This window comes from Salvelinus alpinus, chromosome 18 (assembly GCF_045679555.1).
Source record: "Salvelinus alpinus chromosome 18, SLU_Salpinus.1, whole genome shotgun sequence".
Taxonomy (NCBI): Eukaryota; Metazoa; Chordata; class Actinopteri; order Salmoniformes; family Salmonidae; genus Salvelinus; species Salvelinus alpinus.
This window is the reverse complement of record NC_092103.1, coordinates 587421-607624: the sequence shown is the minus strand read 5'-3', so window position 1 is coordinate 607624 and position 20204 is coordinate 587421. Positions and strand designations below refer to the sequence as shown.

The 20204-nt window shown below is 44.7% G+C and overlaps 1 protein-coding gene across 1 annotated transcript in view; it reads left to right on the top strand.

Moving 5' to 3' along the window:
* Positions 1-13581: 13581 nt before the first annotated feature.
* LOC139543482 (neurogenic locus notch homolog protein 1-like) overlaps positions 13582-20204 on the top strand; it is a 56012-nt gene continuing 49389 nt past the window's right edge. The window contains exons 1-2 of the mRNA XM_071349586.1: positions 13582-13852; positions 15618-15699. Of these exons, the coding sequence (XP_071205687.1) occupies positions 13795-13852; positions 15618-15699 (140 nt within the window). The 5' untranslated portion in view covers positions 13582-13794. The remainder of the gene's footprint in view (positions 13853-15617; positions 15700-20204) is intronic.

Here is a 20204-nt window from a genome sequence, read left to right as displayed (position 1 = left end):
GAGAGTAAAATGAACAGGTTTCTGGGCACGATAGCATAGATTCAAGGCATAGTGTACAGACAAAGGTAAGGTAGGATGTGAGTGCATTGGAGGTAAACCTAGGCATTGAGTAATGATGAGAGAGATATAGTCTCTAGAGACGTTTAAACCAGGTGATGTCATCGCACGTGTAGGAGGTGGAACAACATGGTTGGTTAAGGCATATTGAGCAGGGCTAGAGGCTCTACAGTGAAATAAGACAGTAATCACTAACCAGGACAGTAATGGACGAGGCATATTTTTATTAGAGAGAGGCATGAGTAGCCAAGTGAACATATGGGTCCAGTGAGTGGTTGGGCTGAATGGGGACACGGCGATTCAGACAGTTAGCAGGCCGATGCTAACACGCTAACAGTTAGTAGGCCAGGGCTAAACAAGCTAGCAGTTAGCAGACCGGGGCTGGCAATCTAGCAGTTAGCAGACCGGGTTAGCAAGCAAGCAGTTAACAGGGGCTAGCAGTTAGCAGACCGGGGCAGGCAAGCTAGCAGTTAGCAGACTGGGGCAGGCAAGCTAGCAGTTAGCAGACCGGGGCAGGCAAGCTAGCAGTTAGCAGACCGGGGCAGGCAAGCTAGCCTTTTGGGGGACGTCGTGATGGGGGTAAGTCTGTTTTTGCCTCTTCGTGCGGTGACGTCGATAGACCAGTCGTGGAATTAGTAGGGTTCCAAGTAGCTCTAGGTAGCTAGCAGGCCTAGCAGGTTAGCAGAATGAGCCTTCAGCGGGCGTCGCGCCTGAGGGGCCTGTTGGAATCCTCGCGCAGATTATGTCGGTATTCCAGTCGTAGAGGATCGGCGGGGTTCCGTGCCCCGTACCGGCAGTAGAAGGGGTCCGGATATTGTAGCCTAGGAGTGGGCTTCGGTGGTAGCACAGGAGCCCTGGCCAGGCTAGCTTCAGGCTAATTGGTGCTTGCTCCGGGATGGAAATGCTAGCCAGGAGTGGTCACCCGGGATTGTGGTTAGCTAGTTGCAAAGATCCAGATGAAAATGTTCAGAGTTTGCGGTAGGAATCCAGGGATATGGAGAGAAATATTTCCGTTATGCTCTGATTTGAGTCAAGTTGTTCAAACTGGCGAGAGGTTTCCGAGCTAAAGGTTAGCTGATGACCGCTAGTAATGGTTTGCTAACTGATAGCTGGTAGGTAGTTAGCTGGCTAGCTTCAGTTGAGGGATTCCAGATCCGAAGTAAATAGAAATACTTTAGAAAAAAGCAGATCCACGTCACATTGGGTGAGGCGGGTTGCAGGAGAGTATTTAGAAGTTGATGTTTAGGAAAATATTTTTAAAATATATGCGAAGAAAAAGATGTAAAAAGATATATACAAGGGACACAACAGGACAAAGATGTCTGACTGCTACGCAATCTTGGATGTATCTTCACATGGGGACAAAGATCGTACTTTTTGGAGAAATGTCGTTTGGTCTGATGAAACAAAAATAGAACTGTTTGGCCATAATGACCATCGTTACGTTTGGAGGAAAAAGGGGGAGGCTTGCAAGCCAAAGAACCCCATCCCAATCGTGAAGCACGGGTGTGGCAGCATCATGTTGTGGGGTTGCTTGCTGCAGGAGGGACTGGTGCACTTCACAAAATAGATGGCTTCATGAGGAAGGGGAATTATGTGCATATATTGAAGCAACATCTCAAGACATCAGTCAGGAAGTTAAATTTTGGTTGCAAATGGATCTTCCAAATGGACAATGACCCCAAGCATACTTCCAAAGTTGTGGCAAAATGGCTTAAGTACAGCAAAGTCAAGGTTTTGGAGTGGCCATCGCAAAGCCCTGACCTCAATCCTATAGAAAATGTGTGGGAAGAACTGAAAAAACATGTGCGAGCAAGGAGGCCTACAAACATGACTCAGTTACACAAGCTCTGTCAGGAGGAATGGGCCAAAATTCACCCAACTTATTGTGAGAAGCTTGTGGAAGGCTACCTGAAACGTTTGACCCAAGTTAAGCAATTTAAAGGCAATGCTACCAAATACTAATTGAGTGTATGTAAACTTCTGACCCACTGGGTATGTGATGAAAGAAATAAAAGGTGAAATAAATCATTCTCTCTCTTATTATTCTTTCATTTCACATTCTTAAAATAATGTGGTGATCCTAACTGACCTAAGACAGGGAATTTTTAAATGTCAGGAATTGTGAAAAACTGAGTTTAAATGTATTTGGCTAAGGTGTATCTAAACTTCCGACTTCAACTGTATGTTTAAATGTATTATAGCAATATTATAACATACCAGACAGAGGAGGGAAGTTTTTTAAAATGTTGGGTTTTTGAATAATAGACAATTGTGTCATGACTGGCAAGACTGTTGTCTATAAGATCATGGGTCGACTTGAATTTGACTGTAAATTGAAAGGGAAGTGAGATTGGGCCTGTGGTCTGAGTTTGCTGGTGGTCTAGAGCTATGTTCCCTCTAAACTGCGTTGCAGTAGCCCCGAGGTCACGAAATATCCACCCACAGAGAGAAGCACGAGATTGAACTTCACTCAACTTTCCAAAGCAGTGGTCACTAACCCGATCGACTGGATGATCTCCAAGGCATTCCTAGTCAATTGCCAAGCATTTCTGTAAAAAGAACAACAACGATAAAGCCTTCTATTCCTATTATATATTTATTTGTCTCAGGCTGTTGGTGGTAGGTGCACCTGATTCAGGAAGACGAACTGTTGCCATTTTGAACCATTTCATGTTTCTGAAGGCACAAACTCTGCCTTCCCGGCAGGCCCAGGGAGCAAATCAAGTGCACTATATGCCTCCCTCTGGCTAACCGGATGGTTCAGATTACTGTGTCTGCAGTAACGTAGCAGGCATCAACGAAAGCTACAGCAAAGTTGACACTGTGAGATTTCAAAATGTTTAAAACCATGACTAGAAATATACTGTCAACGAATACAGCAAAGAGCTGCTGTTTTTATGAGTGAGTTCATGTTTAAGTTCTTACTCGGCGCTGTCAACACTTTGTATTCAACACTTTTACAAGTCATAAAATTGGCGTTCTTCCTATTTCCACTCAGCGCTACAACAAGCACTGCAGCAGTAATGAATTTAGGAGGAAAGTGTATCTTTCGGGGCGGCAGGGTAGCCTAGTGGTTAGAGCGTTGGGCTAGTAACCGAAAGGTTGCAAGTTCAAATCCCCGAGCTGACAAGGTACAAATCTGTCGTTCTGCCCCTGAACAAGGCAGTTAACCCACTGTTCCTAGGCCGTCATTGAAAATAAGAGTTTGTTCTTAACTGACTTGCCTAGTTAAATAAAGTTTAAAAATGTAAGTCGCTCTGGATAAGAGCGTCTGCTAAATGTTTAGGCTTGGGTCTTTTTTAATATCAAGGAATATTTCACTTTCTTTGTTCATAGGAGTAACAACATGAATTCGTACATGAGGCAGAAATAATGCGGTGCGACTTCAGTTTCGCCATCAGCTGGAAGACGGTTTCCCTTTTTGGTCAGTGTCAGTGGAGGAAAGGGAGAGGGGAGGGATGTTGAGAGGCGGACCCTCAATCTGCTGCTCTCTCCCTCCACTGAGACTGACCGTCAGCCCAGTAAAATAAAAATAAAATTTGATTTAAATGTATGCTCACTCAGCTGTGCTTCACAAGTAATACAACAGTAATACAACAACGGATATATAATACAACAACGGGTGTGATCATATAGGCTACCTCAAATTTGGAAATATAATTATTTTAAATGCATTGGCGTGGCAATTCAAGCAAAGCCAATATGCAGTGATAATGTATTGGGCTTATAGCTTACTGGACTAACCTCATTGCTACAGAACTGTTTTTAATTGGTTAATGTTGCATAAGCGGTTAATGTTGCATTAATTGGTTAATGTTGCATTTTTAAATCTGAGGTGGTGGGGTGGCAGTCTTTACCAAGGAACACCTTCAGTGCTCGGTTGTCTCCACCAAGTCTGTCCCCAAACAATTTGATTTGCTGGTTTTAAGCATTCAACTTTCAAATAGTTGTTTGTTGAGGGTTGCTGGGTGTTATCGTCCACCATCAGCACCAGCTTGTACACTACCTGCCCTAAGCTCTCTCCTGGCCCCAACACTAAGTCTGAATGTGTCCTTTAAGGTGACCTGAACTGGGACATGCTTAAACCACCTGACCAAGTCCTAAAGCATTGGGACTCCCTAAATCTTTCTCAGATTATTACCAATCCCACGAGGCATGACTCCAAACACCCAGAAAAGGCTTCTCTCCTTGATGTTATTCTCACAAATAATCCTGATGGGTATCAGTCTGGTGTTTTCTGTAATGACCTTAGTGATCACTGTTTTACAGCCTGTGTTCGTAATGGTTGCTCAGTGAAATGACCTGTCCTGATTTGTCATAGACGCTTGTTAAAAAACTTTAATGAGCAAGCCTTCCTTCATGACCTGGACTCTGCAAATTGGTATAAAATCAGCTTCATCCCCTCTGTCGAAGACGCTTGGACCTTTTTAAAAAATATTTTCAGTGGTATTGTTAACAAACATGCCCTTATAAAGAAAAATATAATTAAAAACAGGTTCAGCCCCTGGTTCGACCGTGATCTTGCAGAGTTACTCCACCTCAAGAATTGCATTTGGCGAAAGGCTCGGCTCATGCATACTCAGGCTGACTGGCTCTCGTTCAGGCAAATGAGAAATAAGTGCACTCAGGCTAACCGGAAGGCCAAAGTTAATTACTTTAAGGAGTCGTTCTCTCTCTCTGGTTCTAACCCCAAGAAGTTATGGAAAACGGTTAAAGACCTGGAGAATAAACCTACTCCTCACAGCTGCCCATGTCCCAAGCTCTTTGGGCTAGACGTGCCACTAGCGACCCACCTCGACAACAGACGGGGAAATTGCAGAGCGCGAAATTCAAATTACAAAAATCGGAATATTAAACATTCATGAAAATACAAGTGTCATACATCATCTAAAAGCTTAACTTCTTGTTAATCCAGCCGCTTTGTCAGATTTCAAAAAGGCTTTGCGGCGAAAGCACATCATGTGATTATCTGAGGACAGCGCCCCGCACACAAAAACATTACATACATTTCCAACAAAGCAGAGGCGTCACGAAAGTCAGAAATAGCAATAAAATAAATCACTCCATCTGGTTGCAATCACAAGGGTCCCAGCTACATAACAAATAGTCCTTTTGTTCGATAAAGTCCTTCTTTATATCCCAAAAAAGTCTGTTTCATTGGCACGCTTGACTCAGTAATCCACCGGTTTCCCTCGTTCAAAATACATACAAATGAATCCCGTAAGCTACCAATAAACTTCTTCCAAACATATCAAACAACGTTCCTAATCAATCCTCAGGTACCCTAATATGTAAATAAACTATCAAATTTAAGACAGAGAATACCGGAGACCATTACCAGAGATAAATAACGAAGTACGCGCCCTCACCAGAACACGCAACAAACACTACAGCCAAAATGGGAGCCACTTACTAAAACTACAAATTCTAGCAAATTTTTCAAAACACAAGCCTGAAACTCTTTCTAAAGACTGTTGACATCTAGTGGAAGCTCTAGGAACTGCATTCGGGGAGGTATTCCTTTTATATTTCATTTGACAGCCATAGTAATCAAGGGTGAGCTGAGAAAAAATTCTGGATGGATTGTCCTCGGGTTTTCACCTGCCATATCAGTTCTGTTATACTCACAGACATTTTTTTTTACAGTTTTGGAAACTTTAGAAGGTGTTATATATCCAATACTACCAATTATATACATACCCTAGCTTCTGGGTCTGAGTAACAGGCAGTTTACTTTTGGCACCTCATTCATCCAAACTTCTGAATACTGCCCCCTAGCCCGAAGAAGTTAATGTTGATGATGTGGTTGTTACTGACATGGCTGTGCTCTTTAATCACCACTTCATTAGGTCAGGATTCCTATTTGACTCAGCCATGCCTCCTTGCCCGTCCAACATTTCCTAATCTCCCACTCCTTCTAATGTGACTAGCCCCGATGTTCCTCCCTCTTTTTCCCCTGCCCCTCTATAAGGTTTCTCACTGCAGGCGGTCACTGAGTCTGAGTTGCTAAAGGAGCTCCTTAAACCTGACCACAAAAAAACATCTGGGTCAGATGGTTTAGACTCTTTCTTCTTTAGGGTTGCAGCCCCTATCCTCGCCAAGCCTATCACTGAACTTTTTAACCGGTCTTTCCTCTCTGGGGAGGTTACCATTGCTTGGAAGGCAGCCACGTTGCGTCCTTTATTTAAAGAGGGAGATCAAGCTCATCCTAACTGTTATAGGCCAAGTTCTATTTTGCCCTGTTTATCAAAAGTGTTGGAAAAACCTGTCAATAATCAACTGACTGGCTTTCTTCATGTCTATAATATTCTCTCTGGTATGCAATCTGGTTTTCCGCTCAGGTTATGGATGTGCCACTGCAATCTAAAAGGTACTAAATTATGCCACCATTGCCCTTGATTCCAAGCAATGCTGTGCTGCTATTTTTAATGACTTGGCCAAAGCTTTTGATACAGTAGACCAATCCATTCTTGTCGGCCGACTAAGAAGTATTGGTGTCTCTGAGGGGTCTTTGGCCTGGTTTGCAGTATATGAAGTCAGAGCATCTGCTGTCTCCGCCAATGCCTGTCACCAAGGGAGTACCCCAAGGCTCGATGCTAGGCCCCACGCTCTTCTCAATTTACATCAACAACATAGCTCAGGCAGTAGGAAGCTCTCTCATCCATTTATATGCAGATTATACAGTCTTATACTCAGCTGACCCCTCTCCTGGATTTTGTGTTAAATGCTCTACAAAGCTTTCTTAGTGTCCAAAAAGCTTTCTCTACCCTTAACCTTGTTCTGAACACCTCCAAAACAAAGCATCATGAGCATCATGTGGTTTGGTAATAAAAATGCCCCTCTCCCTACAGGTGTGATTACTACCTCTGAGGGTTTAGAGCTTGAGGTAGTCACCTCATACAAGTACTTGGGAGTATGGCAAGATGGTAGACTGTCTTTCTCTCAGCACATATCAAAGCTGCAGGCTAAGGTTAAATCTAGACTTGGTTTCCTCTATCGTAATCGCTCCTCTTTCACCCCAGCTGCCAAACTAACCCTGATTCAGATGACTATTCTACCCATGCTAGATTACAGAGATGTAATTTATAGATCGGCAGGTAAGGGTGCTCTCGAGCAATAGATGTTCTTTACCATTCGGCCATCAGATTTGCCACCAATGCTCCTTATAGGACACATCACTGCACTCTATACTCCTCTGTAAACTGGGCATCTCTGTATATTCGTTCACACTCGCTCGTCCACTGATCCCACCTCACCTCCAAGGAATCCCAGAGGTCCCCGGCATCTACATTACCAAGAGAATCCGAGATTACCCGTGTTCCCCCAGGAATCACAGAGGTCTGCCGGCTCGCCTCCTGCCTGTGCAACTTGGCAGAGCTAAATTGTCTCCTGCCGAACGTTTACGCAGGCTGAACTCCAAGAGCTGTCTGTATTGTGGAACTACAGGACATTTCATTTCTACCTGTCCATTAGAAAGACCAGGCTTATCAGTGGGTACAAGTACGCTGGTACGCTAGTGGGCCATACTGAGAATTTCCAATCTCCCGTAACTCGTACCCCTCTCCATGCCATCCTGCTGTGGGGTAACCGGTCTAAATCTCTCCGGGTACTCATTGACTCTGGGCCCAAACAGAGTTTTATGAACGCTACCCTGGTGTCAGAGCTGGGAATCCCCACTCAAACCCTCTCCATTCCCATGCATGTCAGAGCACTGGATGGGCGCTCTATTGGCAGAGTCACCCACAATAAGATTCTTATCAACCCGCAAGTGTCAGGTAACCACAGTGAGTCTATGCAATTTCTGCTCATCGAATCTCCTCAAGTACCCATGGTTTTGGGGGTTTCGTGGCTCCAGAGGCACAATCCCTTTATCGACTAGACTGTTGGTTCTATCAAGGTTTGCAGTCCATTCTGCTATGCTCATTGTCTGAAGTCGGCACAGCATACCCCGGGACGTCTTGGGAAAAGGCTCAGAGCTCTCCGCCGTCCCGCAGAGTACCAGGATCTCCGGGAGGTTTTCAACAAGACCAAGGCCACAGGGATTCTTCCGTATCGGCCCTACGACTACGTTATTGACCTTCTCTCTGGCATTACACCACCTCAGGGGCGGCTTTATTCCCTGTCGGGCCGTAGACCAAGGCGATGGAAAGGTACATTGAGGACTCCCTGGCTGCAGGGTGTATCCATCCATCTGCTTCCCCCGCCAGAGAATCGACTACTGGGGCCTTAATGACATCACAGTTAAAAAACGTTACCCACTTCCACTCATCTCCTCATTTTCAAGCCTCTCCAGGGGGCTACGATCTTCTCGAAGTTGGATCTTCGGAACCCCTACCATCTGTTGCAGATACGGGAAGGAGACGAGTGGAATGTAGACTTTAACACGGCTAGTGGGCACTACTAATACCTTGTGATGCCATTCAGACTGACCAACGCTCCTGCAGTGTTCCAGGCCCTGGTTAACAATGTTCTCCGTGACATGTTGAACCAGTTCGTGTTTGTCTACCTCGATGACATCCTCGTCTTTTCCTGCTCAGCACAAAAGTATGTCCTACATGTCCGACAGGTCCTCCAGCGTGTCCTGGAGAAACAGCTTTCTCCATCGCTCCACCATCTCCTTCCTTGGATAAATCATCGTGGCAGGGAATTTGCAGATGGATTCTGACAAGGTGAGAGCGGTGGTGGATTGGCCTCAACCCACATCCAGATTGCAGCTGCAACACTTCCTGGGGTTTGGTCATTTCTACTGCCATTTCATCCAGTGTTGCAGCACCCTGGCTTCCCCCCTTTCAGCACTCACCTCTCCCAAGGTCCCGTTCACGTTGTCTCCAGCTGCTGACTGGGCATTCTCGGACCTCAAGCATCGATTCACTACAGCTCCCATCTTTTAATTTTTTTTGTATATTTTATTTGTACCCCCCTTTTTCTCCCCAATTTCGTGGTATATTCAGATATTCTTATTCCATTCCTTTACTTAGATATGTGTGTATTCGGTGTCTGTTGTGGAATTGTTAGATATTACTTGTTAGATATTGCTGCACTGATGGAACTAGAGGCACAAGCATTTCGCTACACTAGCAATAACATCTGCTAACCATGTGTATGTGACCAATAATAATTTGATTTGAAGTAGCTAGCAAGCTAGCCAACGTTAGCCTGTACCTTGGGTGCTTGACTGCAGTTGTGGGGCCAGAACGCTCGGATCAACCCTATTCGTCCAGAGCTTTCAGTGTGCGCTCTGAACGCTCTGAGAAGGAAACGCTCTGAATTTAAGAACGCCCAGAGGGCACTCTGAGCACACTTTGGCACTCCAGATTGAATTTACAAACTCACCATTTAATTGATCCATCTCTTTTATTCGTTACTTGTTCTCTCGATGTATTCTAGTGAGGCTGTTGACAAAATGTGAATTTAAAGGGATGGCTTAAGATAAATGCACTGAAAACCCTATTGAATGCAAACTCCACGAGAAAATGTGTTGTCAGCAAGGTGTAGGGTTTTCTTACTAGATGACTCAAACTGAATTATTCTGCTGCTCCATCTTTCACAACATGCTTCAGAGATTGCCATCATTGAAGTAATTTGTGGTGAGGTCAAAATGAGGGGTGTTGTACAAAACCATTTCATCATTTCTAACCAATCAGAGTATCAAAGCCAAAAAACTAATTTTCAAAAGGCCACTTTACCCACGTGTGTTCTACTCTGGCCCTACCCATCGGTTTCTGGGACCAATCAGAACATTCAGAATGTGTTTGCATTCTAGAAATCGTTGGGTATCTAATCAGATCCAGACTCATTGCAGAGAAGAAACAAATGTCCGTGGGCGTGAAGTAGCATTTGGCCCGGAGCGAGGAGTCAGCCAAAAGGTTTTCAGCTGTTGAATTGCATGTATTCAGCATGCAAGGGAACCACGCCTGCAAACCCTGTTATGCACCTGCATAGGGTAAGTCTGAATACCAGCTACTGAGAAGTGAAAATGTAGCGGCCTTTATATGTACCACAGGGGAACCAAGAAATGAAAACTAGCCTACCTGGTTAAAAAAATCTGACAAGTTGTTCTATACAGGAGCATGAAGAAAGGTAAAACACATATCCTGTCTCACATCCCCAATACATTGCTAGGTGCTTTCTGTGTTGACAGTATTAAAATACAACAACTCATGGACAAAAACACTTAAGTACAAACAAGTTACAACGTGAAATCGCCTTTATCCCATTCAGACCTTAGAGTGCTAAAACTATATCTCCCATAATGCAACGCTAGCATCAGTCGGCAGCTCAGCTAACCGTTTGCATCACAGAAAGGCATGCTAGCTAGCAACAGCAATACTTTTTAGCACTCTGTAAACTATATCAATAACAACAATAAAACTCTGAAAGTTACATGTTTCAATATTCTCACACTCCCTTATAACAATATCTACAGCATTAACCTTTTCTTTATTTCTTTAACCTTTTATTTATTTCACGTTATGGACTCCTACAAAGGAGTAATCTGCAACATATACTCCTTCTTAATTTCAGCAAACTTTAAGACATAAGGTAAGAGTTCTTCCTCGACAGGGGTAATAGATAAGGCTTGAATCAGGGCAGCTAGATGCTCTCTTTTGTCAGGCTCAGCAATCACTTGACTCGTTGACTCTAAAAGTCTTCTGACAGGCTTCACAACTCTTCCAGTTCGAGTTCTCAAGGTGCCTTCACTGGGTGTCAGGACTGTGTCAGTGACCTCTGACGTCTGTTTCTGTGCTCTTCCTCTCTCTGGTTACTCATTCTCTTCTTAGTAGATCTTATGCATCTAGAGCCGCTGACTGATGCACTTCTACTGCTCATGCCATGTAGACTGCTCACTGAAGTCTCTTTTTTACTTATGTCATCTTCAGAAGGATCACTTGAATCATCACTAGGCATCCTTGAGGAACTTCCTGTACCGGAGCTAGCTGCTTCTCCGGAGATCATGTCCTTTCGTGGGCTTTGAGGAGCAGCTTCTCTCATGTTTACTCCATCTTTCAGTCCCAAAGATTTTTGAGCTTCAGCTTCCATAGGCCCCTCGGGGGTTCTGGCCCTCGAGAATCCAGGCAGCAGTCCTTCGATCCTCTGAATCCTCATCCACATCGAATACCAGTCTTTCGTCACCGCTGTCTGTGTTTATGCCCTCCTCTGAAGCAGTAGAGACGACTGTGGACATCTCGTCTGTCCCACCGGGCAGGAAGTTCACTGGCAGTATGAAGTTTCAATGAACTACCTTACTCTTCTTGAACTATTGCAAAAATCAGAAACTTTCTGTCCAAAAATTATGCAGAACATTTAGCCATGCTTTTGTTACTTCTAGGTTAGACTACTGCAATGCTCTACTTTCCGGCTACCCGGATAAAGCACTAAATAAACTTCAGTTAGTGCTAAATACGGCTGCTAGAATCCTGACTAGAACCCCAAAAAATGATCATATTATTCCAGTGCTAGCTTCCCTACACTGGCTTCCTGTTAAGGCAAGAGCTGATTTCAAGGTTTTACTGCTAACCTACAAAGCATTACATGGGCTTGCTCCTACCTATCTTTACGATTTGGTCCTGCCGTACATACCTACACGTACGCTACGGTCACAAGACGCAGGCCTCCTAATTGTCCCTAGAATTTCTAAGCAAACAGCTGGAGGCAGGGCTTTTTCCTATAGAGCTCCATTTTTATGGAATGGTCTGCCTACCCATGTGAGAGACGCAGACTCGGTCTCAACCTTTAAGTCTTTACTGAAGACTCATCTCTTCAATAGGTCATATGATTGAGTGTAGTCTGGCCCAGGAGTGTGAAGGTGAACGGAAAGGCACTGGAGCAACGAATCGCCCTTGCTGTCTCTGCTTGGCCGGTTCCCCTCTCTCCACTGGGATTCTCTGCCTCTAACCCTATTACAGGGGCTGAGTCACTGGCTTACTGGCTGCTCTTCCATGCCGTCCCTAGGAGGGGTGCGTCACTTGAGTGGGTTGAGTCACTGACGTGGTCTTCCTGTCTGGGTTTCCCCCCCCCTTGCGATGTGCCGTGGCGGAGATCTTTGTGGGCTATACTCGGCCTTGTCTCAGGATGGTAAGTTGGTGGTTGAAGATATCCCTCTAGTAGTGTGGGGGCTGTGCTTTGGCAAAGTGGGTGGGGCTATATCCTGCCTGTTTGGCCCTGTCCGCCGGGGGTATCATCGGATGGGGCCACAGTGTCTCCCGACCCCTCCTGTCTCAGCCTCCAGTATTTATGCTGCAGTAGTTTGTGTCGGGGGGCTAGGGTCAGTCTGTTATATCTGGAGTATTTCTCCTGTCTTATCCGGTGTCCTGTGTGAATTTAAGTATGCTCTCTCTAATTCTCTCTTTCTTTCTCTCTCTCGGAGGACCTGAGCCCTAGGACCATGCCTCAGGACTACCTGGCATGATGACTCCTTGCTATCCCCAGTCCACCTGGCCGTGCTGCTGCTCCAGTTTCAACTGTTCTACCTGCGGCTATGGAACCCTGACCTGTTCACCGGACGTGATACCTGTTCCAGACCTGCTGTTTTCAACTCTCTAGAGACAGCAGGAGCGGTAGAGATACTCTCAATGATCGGCTATGAAAAGCCAACTGACATTTACTCCTGAGGTGCTGACTTGTTGCACCCTCGACAACGACTGTGATTATTATTATTTGACCCTGCTGGTCATTTATGAACATTTGAACATCTTGGCCATGTTCTGTTATAATCTCCAACCGGCACAGCCAGAAGAGGACTGGCCACCCCTCATAGCCTGGTTCCTCTCTAGGTTTCTTCCTAGGTTTTGGCCTTTCTAGGGAGTTTTTCCTAGCCACCGTGCTTCTACACCTGCATTGCTTGCTGTTTGGGGTTTTAGGCTGGGTTTCTGTACAGCACTTTGATATATCAGCTGATGTAGGAAGGGCTATATAAATAAATAAATAGGATTTGATACCTTTCTCTCTGTGTTTTCTCGGACTGAGGAGAACGGGAGCTACGGGTAGTACCAGGGTGTTAGTAGGTGACGTAAGCACCCAGATGAAATAAAATACATTTTAATGAAATAAAACCCAAAGATGTTAACCTGGTTGTTCTGTTCTGCATTGTGCACTATTCTAATAATTTGAAGTGTGATGGAATAACCATTTTAACTCCCCTACACATAAAAAAGGCATGTGTAGGAAATGCATGCATTTCCCAAATCTGAATAGGGCCAAACTGCATTACATTCAAACAAATACAAATGTATAAACAGGACATGATACAGCAACAAGATACAACGTGTATTATGTAGGCTACATTCACAAGTGGAGGGTAGGGGTTTCCTTTTCAATGTATTATTGTACACATTTCATTACACGTGCTGTACATACATACAGTATCTGCTAATTTGACAATGACAGTGAAACCATAACGAATGAGTTGAGTTCATAGCAGCCGTTGGTCTACCTGAGTGAAGGGTAACCCCCATTGGCTGAGGACATTGGGGTGGGGAGGAGGAACTTTCAGAGTTGCGCGATAGACGCGCAACTCTCTTCATTCCGAACTCAGAAGCGTATGCGTCGACATCTCACGAAGTTGAGTTCTCACGGAGACTATTCTCTCCGGAGTGTGTCGTCTGTCAGTCGAATTTATTTATTTACAAAGGATATTTATTTAAAACCATTTAACCACGTCTGCAGCTAACGACACTGTGGATCTATGCAAATCGTTGGAATTGTAGGGCTTTTTTGAAGTTGAAGAGAGGAGGAATGTATCGTTTCTTTGTGAAACTAACGTTTCTTATTCCAGTCATCGTCATAACACAAGGTAAAGTGCCTGGGGGAAAAAGCTACTGTAAAGTTATTTCTCCTAAGGATTTAAACAATTAGAGACTGAATGTTTTAATTCAAATCAATATTATTAAGTTGAGTTGAATGACTGTTACGTTGAGTTTGATTTTGTTGAGTGCTGCAAGATCACGTTTCATTCATTTCAGTAAATGAGGCTTTAATGTTTGAAAAATAGGCTACTGGTGCTCTGCCTCTGTAGTCTACGGATGTGAAGTGGTACTGTAATAGGATTTAGAAGTCGTGTTGGCTATTTAATTTGCTTTATTACGGATCTCTGATCTTCTGCGTCTTTCTCAGTGCGAACAAATCATGGGAACTCATCCCCCTGTGCCTTGGCACATCGGTCTTACACACTTCACAACTCGAAGTGATGACTAACTTAAACTGTATAGACTCTTGACTAGTAGACTTCAGCATATTTGCAATGTAAAACGTTTATCCCACTGAGCATGTAAGCAATTGTTGATGTGTGCCCCTTTTTTTTTCTTTTTTTAAACGTGCACTTGATTTCGTCTAGTTAGGCTATATCTAGATTTAAAATTAGATCCATTTTGTTTTATTTCTCATGAAGTTGGCTAAGGTTAGCCTGGTATTTCGTCCGTGGAGCGAAAGTTTCGTGGTAGGCTATGTATGTATGGAAGGCGTGTGTTGCGGGGGGCGTTGGTGAGAGGGTGTTATTCTCTCTCTATGGGAGAGCGTGTGAGTCCCGTAGGAGGTGGGGGTTACTGGCTTGTTTTATGGCTCGTGCTGGACTGTGATTTCTTTTGTTCACACGTCTGAGCTCAGCAGCTGTTGCGCTTTCCGCGCAAAGTTAGCCTTGAGAGCCGCTAGTGGGTACTATGGATCTCCAATGTCATCTGGGCTTGATGTGCCCAGACGGTAATACACTCGTGTCCCCCGGCGACTGGTTCGTGCATAAAACACTCTCCATTCAGGCTGCAAAAAGGCTTCGATTTCCTCCTTAACTCGATTCAATGGAAAGAAGGCGGAAAATATGCATACTTTCTTTCTGAAACACAATTTTCCACCACCATGCTAGAGTGGCTAATGTCTAGGAATGCTAGTCACGGATGTTGCGTGTGGCGTTTAAGTCAATCTGGTTGCAGCAGTCTATTGTTTACCCCTGGCTGATGCTGCATTCAAAGTAACTGGGAACTCGGAAATATACGCCACCCGACTTCAGTGGGTCCAAAACAAGTCGAAACTCGAGAGAAAAAACGAGTTCCGACTGGGGAAAATGTATTTGAACGCCACCAACAAAAAACATGCCACCTGCTGGAGGGAGACAGACATGGCTTTGGCAGTGTAAACATATGTTTCCCATGCCTATCAAGCCCCTTAAATTGAATTGACAGATTTTTGGATGAGTTTGGCCTCTCTCTTCCTCTTTGATGTGGGGGCAACATCAGGAAGTAGTATTAGCCCCGACCATGCATGCTGCTAGCCTCACCTGCCAACAAGTCGTCTAGGCCTACATTGTCCCCCAAACCACAGCTTGCACACAACATGATTAGTTTCAAAGCACACATCTCAGTTGGCATTTAGCAAAAATGGTTATCGCGCAAGTGTTAATAATGTGAATTGGCTTTTAAAGTTCCACTTTCTGCAGCCTATGTCTTAAGGTAAAATAACGTTTTTACAGTGGGCCTATTAATAACTGGATTGAATGTGTTTTTGTGTGAATGACTGTTTTTTGTGAGAGTGTTATTTGTTGCTCCTTTATAACACATTTGTCTCTACAGGTCTAAGATGCTCTCTAACTACTGAATCATGTCTGAATGGAGGGAGGTGTGAGGCCTCCTCTGACAGAAACGGAGAATGCAGGTAAATAGTCCACGTATTGACAACACTTTGCTGAATGGCTTTTCTTGTTTGATATCAACCTCCGAACTTTTTCCACAATACCAGGCCAATTATTACAACCGTGATCAGGATTTTGAGTTTGGGTGTTTCTAAGCACTGGAGTTCAAAGTTGGGTTATTGGAACTCTGAAGTTATCCGTGGGTATTTTGTAAGGTGCATGGTGCAGTGTTAGGGGTGTTGTAAGGTTTTGATAATAGTGTGTGGTACTAGACATATTAGAGTGTTCTTTGGTAGGCTATAGAGGCAAGAGGCCTTGTTTCCCCTCATTCCAGCCTTTGAGAGGCAGCTCTGCTCAGCAACCAGAGGCCCTCAACTTTCCTCTGAGCAAGGTCCTTCCTGTAGCCGCAGAGCCCTGCGCGTCTGCACTCCAAAAGAAAAGACTGAAAGAGAAGTCCCCCCCCCCCCTCCGCTTATGAATGCAGGACACTTCCCCGGCGGCGTGAGGGACGCGTCCCAGTCCTAAATCTGGTTTTTCTGCTCTTTCATGGGGCGACAGCTGGGGATCGCCTGCCGCCCGGCGACCATTGTCCCTTAGTCAGAGCAATGCTGTGTGACTAATCAGAGTGGGGCTTCCCAAGAACGCTACAACTACTAACCCCCCTTCCCCCCCCAAAAACCGCCACAACACACCCTAAAACTCTTGCCGTACCCCGTTCGAGAGCTCTTCTCCTGATTTCTGAATAGGCATTCTTCCCCCTTATGACCTCCAGTAGAGGGCCAGATGGCGCTGAAATGTAATTAGATTGGATGTTATTGGTGGAGTGAGATTAATTGGAGTAAACTGAAGAAATTTTGAAAGCAAACAAGTGGGGGTGAGTGGAGCAGATGAGGGCTCTCTAGCCTGGGCCTGATGCTGGTGCACGGATGGGCAGTATATGTTACAAAATATTGTGTATTTATGTACTTAGTATTTTTACATTTGAATTTAAAGACCCGCTGTAAAAACAAATATACACATGACCTGTGTTCATCCCTGAAAATATTTTTATCACCACGGTGCTGGTGGCCTCTGAAGGAGTTCAGTGGTGGGCTACTGGGTGGGTGTGGGCTACTGGGTGGGTGTGGGCTGATGGCATTTGTGGAAGGCCCCACTCTGTCCCCAAAGGGACCTATGCTAGCCCGTGGGCCACAACTCAATTACATCTGAGTTAGAAGTGCCTTTTGTTAAGTAAGTCAGGTGTTAAATTAGGTTAAAGGAGACTGGATTGCCAGCACAGGATAGGGGCATCTAGTGGGCCTCATCAGATAGAGATGCGGATGTCTCTGTCCACTCTCTCCTTAAGCTGCATTTACACAGGCAGCCCAATTCTGATATTTTCAAACGACCAATTAGTGACAAAAAAAATCAGAATTGGGCTGCCTGTCAAAATGCAATTTCAGTCTTCCTCTCATTCATCATGTATCTCTCCTTTCCTCACCAAGCCAAACAACCATCAATCATACTCGACATGTAGGTGTGTCAGTGTCAATATCCAGGGGTCAGAGTGGAGCGTCACTGGGAAGGATCTGGGAGGGTATTGATTATCAAGCTCATGTTTATTTATAAAGTTTATTATTCACACACGCACACATCTCGTTCCACCGCAAAAAACACAAGAGGATTTCGACCCCCACCATTTCAGATTGTTCTGAATTCGTTTATGTTAGAAACAGAAAAGATACGGATTCCTGCAAGATTATTTTGTATTTTTTTTAAATATAATTTGATATCTGAGAAATTAAGCTAATTGATTGAACCCAAATTGTCTATTTTATTTATAGTATTCAATAAATATATTACCTAACATCCGATTTGGACTAAACTTTTTTCTAACAATGAGTTAGATATGAGTGTGCCCTAGTTTCAGTGTGTGGTTTGATTGATGTGATGGTGCTGAGTTCCATCAGAGGTGGGCAGGTGTCAGCAGCAGAAATGTCAAAGGGCATTTAGCACATCATCTGATCACCTTTTTACTTATTTTGAGGAATTTACAAATGACTCAAGTCATTCTAGATAAAGTGATCCAGAGATTGGGCCCCATGACACAGATGGCAATTATGATGAGGTGGAGTTTGACTCAAATATACTGGGATAGAGCCTGTCTGTCAAATCTGCCTGAGAACTGACAGGTCAAAGGTTTCGAGAGAGTTAGAATGGACCATGATAGGGGCTTAGCCTGGTCCAGATATGCATACTTTAGTTCAGCTAACTTCTCAGCTAAATTAATAGAACATATTCCCATTCAAGTCAGTGTTTTATGATGGATCAACTGGTGGCAAAATTCTATATAGGTTGGTTTAGAGGACCAAGCTAAAACGCATCTGGATCAAACTATTAGGGATTAGGTTTGGGTTTAGAACAGGACATGGTTTTACTGACTTGTTTACGCTGCTCCTTCCTGCAGGATTGCCTCACCTCCTCGAAAACAGGAAGTACTTTTTTGGGGGTGGGGGTCGCCCATGTGTTCTGTCCTCCACCTCAGGTTCCAAGAATAGCTCTTTTATTTGAAGCCTTTCGGCATGGATCATCCCCAAAACAGAATTCTCACCTTATGGCTTCACATCCTTCCCTCAACTTGCATCGATATTAGTTTGGTCTGAGGGAGTTTTGTCTGACTAAGGAGTTTGGTCTGAATGAAGCAATCAATCAATCAAGTTTATTTTATATAGCCCTTCATACATCAGCTAATATCTCGAAGTGCTGTACAGAAACCCAGCCTAAAACCCCAAACAGCTAGTAATGCAGTTTTAGAAGCACACCTGGTGCCTCATTTATAAAACTGTGCGCGGAGGATTCGCGTCAAAAGGTGGCGTACGGACGAAACACAGACGGTGCTTATGCACAAAAATATTGTGATTCATAACATTCATAACGGTTTCTCTTTATAAATCACATTCAACTCGAAATTTGGCGCACGTGAGCGAGCGTTTTGTCCCACCTTTTTAATGCTCATAGTTGCCTATAAATAGTCAGTGAAACGGCCCTAATTAATATTCATCCATACTGAATGCATAACGACAATGACGGCAAATCCCGACAGGAAGACTAAAAAATAAATGGAAGTTCTTGTAGGGGAAGTTGAAGCAAGAAAAAATATATTGTTTGCGGGGGACAGTGTGGGTATTACAAATGCCAAAAGGGCATTAGAGTGGCAGCATGTGGCGAACGCTGTGAATGCTGCTGGCTCAAAAGGTCGGACCCTCTCGGAAATAAAAAAAGAAGCAGTCTGACATAAAAATGGAGGCCAAAAGGCGCATAGCCTTACACAGACAGTGTTTGTACCACGGGCGGGGGAAAGGGGACACCGGAGCTCAACCCCCGTGATGAGCAACTTGCCGGTATTATAGGGGAATCCCTTCTGAGTGGAGTAGTGACGGAGGGGGACACGGACATGCAGACACACCGGATGATCCAGGTATGTAATTAGTATTCCCTCCTTTGAAAAGAGTAAACCAAATGCATTCAAGTTGTTTCAACAATTATTTAGATTAAACATTTTGATATTCTCTATTGTTTTTAGTCGCTGCGTGTTCCAGCGGGGTCGGTGGTGCTGCAGCTGAGCAGGAGCTGGGTGCACCCAGCCCTGGCGTCTCCAGTGCACCTCGTGCGTCACAACCCTCCAATCGGCCGTGTCCTCACAGATGCAGTCCTGCAAACGCAAAGAGACTATAGACGCTATTAACGAGGTTGCCAAGGAGTTGAAGTGGGACAGGCGCGGCTTGGTTTCTTCGTGTGCTTCTCTGTAAAGCTGGGCCCTCTACAGACAGAGATCCAAGAGAACAGAGCTTGGTAATCGGAACCGACTCATAAGCCACTCATCATTGGCCAGTAAAGCTGGCTGGTCTCTGAAAATTTGCTCTCTCCGAATTCTTCCATTTGCCAATTCTTCCAACAGTGCCAAGCAGCCATTGTGCATCATTACACATTGTAATTGCATGCCTTTTTATACCCACCCATTTGATTGTCAAAGCTACCCAATTTATGAATGAGGCCCCTGGTCACTCACACTGCCTCCACTCAATCTCAGGAGTGACTGAGTCATTGTAGGGAAAGTCAGTGGAATCTCTCTTTGTTTGTTCCACCTCTTCAAATGTGGTGTGCCAATTTACCGTTTGTGGCACTACATACAGACCACATCAGTGTGCCCTCATGGGAAAGGCCTCAGTAGCAGGGATTCTGCAAAGTGGCAGTTATCTCAAGACCTTGTGTGGAGGGTCATGTCAGGATGAGCCTGCAGGAAGGGTGCCACATGAGGGAGGAGGATGTCTTCCCTGAGATTGCCTGCAATGACAACAAGCTCAGTCCGATGATGCTGTGACACACCGCGCCAGACAATGACGGACCCTCCATCTCGATTCCGCTCTAGAGTACAGGCTTCGGTGTAACGCTCATTCCTTCGACGATAAACGCGAATCTGACCATCACCCCTGGTGAGACAAAACCGGGACTCGTCAGTGATGAACACTGCCAGTCCTGTCTGGTCCAG